Genomic DNA, 10,735 nt, shown 5'->3' with positions numbered 1-10,735 from the left:
CCCGTGAGTGCAGACCCCACACAGGGGCTCCATCCCCAGTGAGTGCAGACCCCACACAGGGGCTCCATCCCCACTGAGTGCAGACCCCACAGAGGGGCTCCATCCCCACTGAGTGCAGACCCACACAGGGGCTCCATCCCCACTGAGTGCAGACCCCACAGAGGGGCTCCATCCCCACTGAGTGCAGACCCACACAGGGGCTCCATCCCCACTGAGTGCAGACCCCACACAGGGGCTCCATCCCCACTGAGTGCAGACCCCACACAGGGGCTCCATCCCGGGACCCCATGATCATGAGATCATGATCTGAGCGACATCAAGAGTCAACCCACTGAGCCAACCAGGTGCCCTGCGTTTTATTATTTTTTTAAAATGTGTTTTCTGTCGCTTTTTGGTTTCGGGCTGTCCTTTTCAGTGAGTGGGAGAGAGTGTGTGTGAACAGCCGAGTCCTATGGGCGTGTGTAAGGTTGAAGTTTTGGAAGAGTGCATTTTCAAACATTAAAGACAGAATTGAAGACTGTGCTCTATAGAATTCAGGGGAATTTCTGTTTTATTCTGTAGGCAAATCCTTGGCTTCGTCTCTTTTCATGGAAAAATGAAAAATCCCATATAATCTAAACCAACTTGGAGTCGTAGAAAATGGGCTGTGGGGAAAAGTGAGATGTAGAAACCCGGGTTGGGCCATCCCTGACCTGGTCTGACGGGCCCGGCGGTGCCCGGTCGGAGGCACACCCCTGGCCGCACTCACAGAGGCAGGCGCGGTGCGCGGTTGGTCAGTCCTCGTCTGCCAGTGACGCTGCACACGGGGATGGACTGGGCCTCTCTGTGGCTTCGTGCCACCCTTCCAGAACACTCCGTGCCCACCTGCCGTCTCCCACAGCAGCGGGTGTTCCTGTGCCCGCAAACTAGTTCGGGTGTGTAGCTGAGGTTCAGAACTTCGGCTGCTCATGTGCTCTGCTCACTGTGTCTCTGTGTTGCTCGTAGGTATGGGGGAACCTTTCAGAATGTGTCTGTTAAGCTGCCTATCACACTCAACAAATTTTTCCAGCCCACAGAAATGGCTTCTCAGGATTTCTTCCAGCGTTGGAAGCAGCTGAGCAGGTGAGCGAGGGGGCGCCAGGGAGGGGCAGGCCCGGTCCTCCCGAGCTGACGCAGCTTGGCGTGGTGACCCTTGATTTTACCTCACAGTCCCCAACAGGAAGTGCAGAACATTTTCAAAGCAAAGCATCCGATGGACACAGAAATCACCAAAGCCAAGGTAGGGCCTGTTGATGGGTATTCCCAGGGTCGGGGCGCCCGCTGGGGCTCCGGAGGGCGGCCGGTTGTGTTGCTGCTCCTCTGTGGCCGCGGTCGCGCTGCCCTATGCACCTGTCTCTCTGTGGCACAGATCATCGGGTTTGGTTCTGCGCTCCTTGAAGACGTTGATCCTAATCCTGCGAATTTCGTGGGGGCCGGCATCATACACACCAGAACCACCCAGATCGGATGCTTACTGCGTTTGGAGCCGAATCTGCAAGCCCAGGTCCGACTTGTTGAGCAAATTGCTGTGCGCGGCTGAGCTGTGTTCTGGTTGCGCTGTGCTGTGGGGCCCGAGCGGAGTCCTCTGACGACTTCTGATCGATGTGTGCCCCTGGGTAGCCCCTTGCTATCCTGCTGGTACAGAGAATATTTCCATCACTCCGGAAAGTTCCCTGGGGGCCACTCGCTCTCCACCCGGCTCAACCTCCTCCAGAGACTACTGCCATGACCCCACGCTCCAGCCCTCACCCCGGTGGCCCTTCATGTGCCCCGTTAGCTGACCGAGCCCCACGGAGCTGCCTGGGGCCGTCTGGAGTGGAGCCGTGGTGCGGCTGTCTGTCTTCCCTTCACTTGGGAAGCGATTGGGCTGGGGGTGCGGACCCCGGGGCTCCCAGTGTCTCCGCACGCAGGCTGCGGTTGGTTGCTGTCAAACTGCCCGTGTCGTGGCTGTGTGACAGTGTGTTTGCTACGTCCCTGCGAAGCGCTGGCTGCCCGCGGGGGCGCGCTGAGCTGCGGGAGCTCGGGGGCCGTGGGCTGCGGGCGCAGGAGCCTGCGAGCAGCCGCTGACCTGCGGGTCCCGTTGCAGATGTACCGGCTCACGCTGCGCACGAGTAAGGAGGCCGTCTCGCGGAGGCTGTGCGCGCTGCTGTCCGAGCAGTTTTGACCGGCGAGGACGGAGGACCGGGCTCCTGCGCGCCGCGCTGTCCCTCGTCTTTGTCTTCGCTGTCCTGTCGCGAATAAACGGGCCTGTCCCAGGTGGCTCCCAGCCTCGTTTCTCCAAACCGGATCCCTTTCGGGTCAGGATGGCGGGACCTGCGTGTGTTTCAGAGCCAGCAGCTGAGCCTGCACTGCAGTCGGGTCAGAAGGGAGAGTGGGCCCCGCGCTCCGTGTTCACAGAGGTCAGGACACTTCTGAGCGGCCTCTCCCAAGTGAAGGGAAGTGACAATCTGAATGAAAATGCAGATTTTTTTGAAATTGTGTCGAAACGCTTCTGCCCTATTGGTCATAGTTCATCTCCGATTCTCAGAGAGACGCAGCAGCAGCTTGTCCGTACTGGGGTGGGATCTTCTCTGGGCCATTTGGCTGCTCTGCTGGGTGGTGCCAGGGGCAGGAGGTATGTGACGAGGTCCACGGGCATGTGCGGCCCGGCTGCTGTCTTCAGGGACCTGGCTGTGGGAGAACGGTGTGCGTGGGCTTGCTGCAGTGGCCTTAGGGGGGGCCTTGTGGGCAGGGTTTGAAACCCAGAAGCTGCAGACATTGGGTGTTTTTCAGGATGACCCACAAGACCGTGTGTGCTGACTGGGTGGAGGTCTGTATCTCTTTCCCCACACGGTGGTGTTCACGGGGTACCCACAGCGCGCGGTGTCTGAGCGTTTTGAGGCCCTGAGTTTATGGCCCAGCGGTGGGAGGGCTGCTGTTGGCTCGGAGGCTGTGTAGCTGGTCTTGCTCAGCTCTGGGCTTTGAGGAAGTGCACCGTGACCATGGTCCTCTTGGACTAGTTCCTGGTTTTGATCAGAGGATCAAGTGTGGGTGGCAAAGCAGGTTCTAGAGGGTGAGTTGGTCTCTTTCCTGGGGCCCGCGGGCCCTTGTGTGGGTGGAGGAGGGGCTCGTTGTGTGGTCAGGGAGCGCAGAGCCATGCCGAGGGGGAGCTGGAGCCCGGCCTTGGCTCCGCCGGCCAGCCTGGGCTGTTCTTGGCCTCGGCTCTCACAGGCTGCTGGCACTATGAGCCGCCTGCCCGGGCACCTGCCTGCAGCCTGAGAGGCCAGGCCGGGAGCAAAGCTGAGCCAGGGCCTGTGTTCTGGGATGGCCGTGCCGCGTTGCTGTGGGGGGGCGGCAGGCCCGTCCGTCCTGAGCACGCATGTCTGTTCTCAGCACCTGTGGGCCCAGGGAGAGCCAGGCTCGGTTGTGGGCTCCTCTGGCCGAGCAGCAGGAATCGGGCTCCTGAGAGGCAGGCCCTGGGGGCCTTTCGGGGTGGTGGCAAGGGGCACAGGCAGCCCTTGGCGTGGGTCTCGGGGAGGCGGGCGGAGGGCATCCCAGTCTGGTGCTGGTGCCACTGCAGAGGCCCGCGCTCAGGGTCCTGGGCCTGTCACTCTGGGGGTGTGGATTTGGGGGCTCACAAATGCCGCACGTGTGTGGGAGATGACACAGACAGAGCATTCGGGCCGGCACCTGTGCGTTGAGCAATGCTGTTTATTCCTTGTCTGTACACGGTGGGGCTGTCGTGCGGAGCACACGTGATGCCCGTCCCCAGGCAGAGCTGGCTTGCGGCGCAGGTGCTAATGCCGGTGGCCCTGCGCCTCCCGTCCCGTCCCGTCCCGGCTCCGGCTCCGGGGTCCTCTTCTCGCTGCCGCCCCTGCCTCTTTCTGCCCGTCCCAGCGCAGGCGTCCTGCATGCGTGGGGCCAGTGGCCCCTTCCTCAGGCCTACCTCTAGAGAGGCCTTTCTCGCTACCCCACCCAGGTACCTGCTGCTCTGGCTGTTCCCAGGGACCCGTTCTGGGAGGGATGAGAGGCCTTCTTCAAAGTCGGGGAGGCTGTGTGGACAATCTGCGGGGATGGTCAGGAGGCCACCAGTGTGGTTCAGCTGGCTGGGCTTGGTCAGGGTCTGCGGCCCCTGCCTGGCAGCCCCCTTTCCCTCGGCTGCCCCGGTAAGTCACGTGCCAGGGCTCTTTGAGGCCTTGCCTTGTGGAAGGAGGGGGGCTGCCAGGCACGGCAAGCCAGCGCCGGGAGGGGGGCGTGGGTGGTGGGAGCGCTGCTTTGCCCTCACGCCGGGGGGGCCGTGTCCCCTAGCCCCCACAGTGCTGTGGGCTGCATGCACAGCTGCTGAACATCTGTAGGGTGAGCACCAGTTGCCGGCCCTGCGCTGCAGGGTCCGGGCAGGGCAGCACAAACTGCTTCTGGTAGGAGCCGAGGGGTTCGCAGCAGCTGCAGTGGGTCTCCGGCTGGTTCGTGGGGATGTCAAAGCTGCAATGAAGCAGGAGCCAGGAGCCTGGGTCAGGGCCGCTGCCCCAGGAGTGAGTGCTCCTGGGCGTCCCGGACCACTCCAGAGAGGAGGGTGGGTCCCAAGTTCCCAGGAGGGGCCTTTGGGCCTGCCCTACCCCTCCTGGCCCTCGCTGCCCTCCCCGGCTCTGAGGCCGTCGGCCGGGGTCTGCCTTTGCCTTCCGCAGGTGTGATGGAGGGAGGCTGCTGGCCAGGGCGACCTGACTGCTGGGGAGCTTTCTCCTGGGTGGGGCAGGCTCTGCGTGTCCGGCCCAGCCCTGTGGGGAGGCTGCTCGGGACCGGCACTCACCTCGTCGAGGAGGCACAGAAGCCCTCACAGCGGGTCACTGTCACATTGGCAGTGCACCCTCGGTAGGTGACCTCCTGCTGCAGCTCCTTCACGTCACAGGCGCCTGGGGGACGAGAGAGGTGCGGTCAGACGCCAGGCCAGGGCGTGGCTGCGGGGCTGACAGACCTGCCGCCGGGCACAGGACCTGGCAAGGGGGATGGACGTGGCTCCGTTGGGTAAAGCTGTGCGGCTGCTCACGTGGGACGAGTAACCCTTCCTGCTGCGGTGGGTCCTCCCCGGGCTCCGCCCCCTGCCCTTGGCGGCCCCAGGTGGTCTCGCCTTGTCCCGGCCGCGCTAACCTCGGACCTCAGAGCTCTGCATGGGAACAGACGCTCATGGGCTCTCCGTTCGGGCGTTCCTCCTGAGACCTGGGTACCGTGGGAGTCCCCCCAGGTCAAGAGTTTTCTAAGCTCTGGTGGGCAACCCTCAGGCCCCTCCTCTCGTGGTCCAGCAGCAGCCTGTGGGCATCTCTGGCCTGTTGGAGCCAGAGGCTGCCGGAGGGATGGGGGCAGGGTCTGCACATCCGTGGGGGAGATGGATGGCGCCCCGGAGCTCCCTGCAGGGGTCTGTGCTCCTGGGGGGGCGGGGTGTGCGCCCGGCTGGAGACCTGGGTCTGCTTGGCGAGCTGCCTCGGCCGGCCTGGCATTAGGAGCTGCCCGTGGAGAGGTGAAGTGACACAGTGACGGCGTTCCTGAGCAGACTGCCCAGTTGGCCTGCGTGGTTGCTGGAGGAGGGGAGAGGAGGGCCGTCTCCCCGGGTCCCTGTGGCCCTCAGCTGTCCTCCTCTGACCCTGTCTCCTGCTTCTGCTCCCACACCCCCTGTCTGCTCACGGGCAGCCTGTGCCTGGCCCGTCTCCCAGGAGGACGTTCGTCACTATGGACAGGCCTGCCTGGGGGACAGCAGGGCACGTGTGTGGGGAGCCCACAGTACAGTGCAGTGAGCACCTGGAGGGGAGGGGAGGGGTGTCTCTCGAGGACGGTGCGGGGCAGGAACACGGTGGAGGCCTCGGCTGCTCGTCCTGCCTGCCGCCAGCGCTGTCCAGGGGGGACACTTGTAGTTACAGCCCTTCCTTTTTCTCTCTCCGTTTTCTCAGGCAGGGCAATACCTGAGACGGGACCCCTGCCACCCCTGAACGCCTGTGAGCTCCCGAAGGGGCAGCCGTGGAGGGCTTCTGAGCGAGCTGGCTCGCCGGGAGGCCGGGATGATGGCAGGGCATGGGTGGGCCAGGCACGGGGCTGGCGTGCAGGCTCAGGTGACGGAAAGGGTGCCCCAAGGGGAGGCCACGCACCCACTGTGGCCAGATGGCAGTGTCTGAAGAGAGGTGTGTAGCGAGACGTGGGGAGAGGAGGAGGCAGCTAACGGGAGGCTGGGAGAACTGTCCTAAGGACTGGGGGTCACGCAGAAGAGGGAGGCACGGCGCAGCCCCTGCCTGCTGGGGGATGTGGCCTTCGCAGACGCCCGGAGGACGTGGGGACGCTCTGAGGGATGACGGTGGTCTTAGGTCGGAGCTCGGTGTGCTGCTGCCCGCCGGCCTCAGGAGAACGGAGGCTTCAGGGGGAGAAAGCAGGTCACATGCAGGATGACCAGGGAGCTCCTGTCTGGGGCACGCGCGTCGGGCTGGGACTACGTACGGCACAGGGAGGAGCAGGCTAGGAGGCAGGAGCACAGCCCAGAAGGGCATCGGGCAGTGCGAGAGGACAGGGACAGGCAGGGACTCTGCGGGAGGGCACGACTGTGCTCTCCAGACTGAGGATGCAGAGCCGGAAGATGCGGGGCACCAAGGTCGTGAGGTGGGCGAGAGTCCGGCCCCTTACCTGGAGAGCGGGAGGTGGCTGTCACCTGAGAGGAAATGGATGGTGCCCCAGGAGACAAGGACCCCGTGGAATGGAGGGATGAGCTTCCGTGGACAGAGGTCAAGCTGGCGAGGGTCACGGTGCTTGAAACTCCAGAGCTACTGGGTTGTCCAGTGGTGAGGTTCGTGACTGGAGAAGTCAGGACGGCTGTCACCCCCACGGTGGATGAGAAGAGACTGGATGGAGGGATTCGGGTGGTGAGGGTCGTAGACTGGGAGGTCGTAGACAGGGAGGAGAGGGTGTGGGACATGGGGGGGCTGGGTGTGGTCCTGGGCAAAGAAGGAACAACGTTGGTGCTGCCCAGGGGGCCAGGAGTCCGATTGGGAGGAGGCGTGGAGGATCGAGCAGGGGGGGAGAAGGCGTGGGTGGGCGGGGAAGGCACCGCGGACAGCGTGGCAGTGGAGGCGTCTGGGGGGGAAGCAGAAGAAGAGCTGGAGACAACACTCGCTGTGCCTGGGGAGCGTGAGGAGCTGAAAGTGGGACCACGGGAGCTCGAGCCTGTCGCCGGTGAGGATGGAGACGAGCCCGTGGGTCTGGCCGTGGAGGGGGACTTAGAGGTCACGTGCTGCGTTGGCATGGTGAGTCGGTGGGTTGTGGGAGTCACGGAGGACGTGGTGGAGGGGGCAGCGTGGGTGGACACGGTGGTCTCGGGGCGTGATGGGGTGGGTAAGGCTGTGGTTGTCTGGAAGGAAGTCCCTGAGGGGGGACCTGTCGTGTGGGCACTGTTGGGGACAAGGGTCGTTTGTGCGGAGTGAGACGTGTGCGGAGTGTGTCGCTTGCTGGTGGACTCCGTGGCTGTGGCGGTGTGAGTCACGGAGGTCAGGGTTCCCGTGGCTGGTGGTTGGTGGGAGACAGTGGGCTTGGTGGCAGAAGAGGTTTCATGGTGGTTGGGTAAGGAAGGGTAGGTCTCCCAGGACGTGGAGGTTTTGGCTGTGCTGACGGAGTTCGGGGTGTGCGTGGTCCGAGTGAGTGGCGGGGTTTTGTGCGTGGGCTGTGTGCCCGTGATGGGGACGTGCGGGGACGGAGACGGGAAGCCCGTGGGTCTGGCCGTGGAGGGGGAAGTAGGGGTCTCCGGGTGCGTTGGGGTGATGAGTCGGTGGGTAGTGGGCGTCACGGAGGACGTGGTAGAGGGGGCAGCATGGGTGGACAAGGTGGTCTTGGGGCGCGATGGGGTGGGTATGGCTGTGGTCGTCCGGAAAGAAGTCCCCGAGGGGGGACCTGTCGTGTGGGCGCTGTTGGGGACAAGGGTCGTTTGTGCGGAGTGAGACGTGTGCGGAGTGTGTCGCTTGCTGGTGGACTCCGTGGCTGTGGCGGTGTGAGTCACGGAGGTTAGGGTTCCCGTGGCCGTTGGTTGGTGGGAGACAGTGGGCTTGGGGGCAGAGGATGTTTCATGGTGGATGGGTGTGGAAGGGTAGGTCTCTCCGGACGTGGAGGTTTTGGCTGTGCTGACGGAGTTCGGAGGGTGCGTGGTCCGGGTGAGTGGCGGGGTCGTGTGTGTGGGCTGTGTGCCCGTGATGGGGACGTGTGGGGACAGAGATGAGGAGCCCGTGGGTCTGGTCATGGAGGGGGAAGTAGGGGTCTCTGGGTGCATTGGGGTGATGAGTCGGTGGGTAGTGGGCGTCACGGAGGACGTGGTAGAGGGGGCAGCATGGGTGGACACGGTGGTCTCGGGGCGTGAAGGGGTGGGTAAGGCTGTGGTCGTCCGGAAAGAAGTCCCCGAGGGGGGACCTGTCGTGTGGGCGCTGTTGGGGACAAGGGTCGTTTGTGCGGAGTGAGACGTGTGCGGAGTGTGTCGCTTGCTGGTGGACTCTGTGGCTGTGGCGGTGTGAGTCACGGATGTCAGGGTTTCCGTGGCTGTTGGTTGGTGGGAGATGGTGGACTTGGGCGCAGATGAGGTTTCATGGTGGATGGGTGCGGAAGGGTAGGTCTCCCAGGACGTGGAAGTTTTGGCTGTACTGACGGAGTTCGGGGTGTGCGTGGTCCGAGTGAGTGGCGGCGTCGTGTGCGTGGGCTGTGTGCCCGTGATGGGGACATGCGGGGATGGAGACGGGGAGCCCATGGTTCTGGCCGTGGAGGGGGAAGTAGGGGTCTCCAGGTGCGTTGGGGTGATGAGTCGGTGGGTAGTGGGCGTCACGGAGGACGTGGTAGAGGGGGCAGCGTGGGTGGAGACTGCGGTCTCGGGGCGCGACTGGGTGGCTGAGACTGTGGTTGTACGGAAGGACGTCCCTGAGGGGGGACCTGTCGTGTGGGCGCTGTTGGTGACAGGGGGAGTTTGTGTGGAAGGAGACGTGTGCGGAGTGTGTTGCTTGCTCGTGGACTCCGTGGCCTTGGCGGTGTGAGTTACGGACGTCACGGTTCCCGTGGCCGGTGGTTGGTGGGAGACGGTGGGCTTGATGGCAGAAGAGGTTTCATGGTGGTTGGGTGTGGAAGGGTAGGTCTCCCACGACGTGGAGGTTTTGGCTGTGCTGACGGAGTTCGGGTGGTACGTGGTCCGAGTGGACGGCGGGCTCGTGTGCGTGGGCTGTGTGCCCGTGATGGGGACGTGCGGGGACGGAGACAGGGAGCCCGTGGTTCTGGCCGTGGAGGGGGAAGTAGGTGACTCCGTGTGCGTTGGGCTGAGGAGTTGGTGGGTAGTGGGCGTCACGGAGGACGTGGTAGAGGGTGCCCCATGGGTGGAGAGGGTGGTTTTGGGGCCTGATGGGGTGGGTATGTATGTGGTCGTCTGGAAGGAAGTCCCCGAAGGGGGACCTGTCGTGTGGGCGCTGTAGGTGACAGGGGGAGTCTGTGTGGAATGAGACGTGTGTGTCGTGTGTCGCTTGCTCGTGGACTCCGTGTCCTTGGCGGTGTGAGTCACAGTGGTCAGGGTTCCAGTGGCCGGTGGTTGGTGGGAGACGGTGGGCTTGGTGGCAGAAGAGGTTTCATGGTGGTTGGGTGTGGAAGGGTAGGTCTCCCACGACGTGGAGGTTTTGGCTGTGCTGACGGAGTTCGGGTGGTACGTGGTCCGAGTGGGCGGCGGGCTCGTGTGCGTGGGCTGTGTGCCCGTGATGGGGACGTGCGGGGACAGAGATGAGGAGCCCGTGGGTCTGGCCGTGGAGGGGGAAGTAGGGGTCTCTGGGTGTGTTGGGGTGATGAGTCGGTGGGTAGTGGGCGTCACGGAGGACGTGGTAGAGGGGGCAGCATGGGTGGACACGGTGGTCTCGGGGCGCGATGGGGTGAGTATGGCTGTGGTCGTCCGGAAAGAAGTCCCCGAGGGGGGACCTGTCGTGTGGGCGCTGTTGGGGACAAGGGTCGTTTGTGCGGAGTGAGACGTGTGCGGAGTGTGTCGCTTGCTGGTGGACTCCGTGGCTGTGGCGGTGTGAGTCACGGAGGTCAGGGTTCCCGTGGCCGTTGGTTGGTGGGAGACGGTGGGCTTGGGGGCAGAGGAGGTTTCATGGTGGATGGGTGTGGAAGGGTAGGTCTCCCAGGACGTGGAAGTTTTGGCTGTACTGACGGAGTTCGGGGTGTGCGTGGTCCGAGTGAGTGGCGGGGTTTTGTGCGTGGGCTGTGTGCCCGTGATGGGGACGTGCGGGGACGGAGACGGGAAGCCCGTGGGTCTGGCCGTGGAGGGGGAAGTAGGGGTCTCCGGGTGCGTTGGGGTGATGAGTCGGTGGGTAGTGGGCGTCACGGAGGACGTGGTAGAGGGGGCAGCATGGGTGGACAAGGTGGTCTTGGGTCGCGATGGGGTGGGTATGGCTGTGGTCGTCCGGAAAGAAGTCCCCGAGGGGGGACCTGTCGTGTGGGCGCTGTTGGGGACAAGGGTCGTTTGTGCGGAGTGAGACGTGTGTGTCGTGTGTCGCTTGCTCGTGGACTCCGTGTCCTTGGCGGTGTGAGTCACGGAGGTCAGGGTTCCCGTGGCCGTTGGTTGGTGGGAGACGGTGGGCTTGGGGGCAGAGGAGGTTTCATGGTGGATGGGTGTGGAAGGGTAGGTCTCTCCGGACGTGGAGGTTTTGGCTGTACTGACGGAGTTCGGGGTGTGCTTGGTCCGAGTGAGTGGCGGCGT

General features: G+C 63.9%; 1 protein-coding gene across 18 annotated transcripts in view; it reads left to right on the top strand.

Moving 5' to 3' along the window:
• Positions 1-2,279, top strand: part of AP2A2 (adaptor related protein complex 2 subunit alpha 2) — a 78,745-nt gene extending 76,466 nt beyond the window's left edge. For 15 of the 18 annotated variants that reach the window (XM_082749339.1, XM_082749340.1, XM_082749338.1 and 12 more), the window contains 4 exons: positions 985-1,101; positions 1,189-1,258; positions 1,388-1,522; positions 2,105-2,279. In XM_082749339.1, the coding sequence (XP_082605465.1) occupies positions 985-1,101; positions 1,189-1,258; positions 1,388-1,522; positions 2,105-2,182 (400 nt within the window). In that variant the 3' untranslated portion in view covers positions 2,183-2,279. The remainder of the gene's footprint in view (positions 1-984; positions 1,102-1,188; positions 1,259-1,387; positions 1,523-2,104) is intronic. The other 3 variants (XR_014316400.1, XR_014316401.1, XR_014316402.1) reach the window with 1 other exon arrangement.
• Positions 2,280-10,735: the final 8,456 nt, after the last annotated feature.

Source organism: Mustela nivalis (assembly GCF_964662115.1).
Source record: "Mustela nivalis genome assembly, chromosome: 9".
NCBI lineage: Eukaryota > Metazoa > Chordata > Mammalia > Carnivora > Mustelidae > Mustela > Mustela nivalis.
Note: the sequence above shows the minus strand (reverse complement) of the source record. Positions and strands in the feature narration are given on the sequence as shown.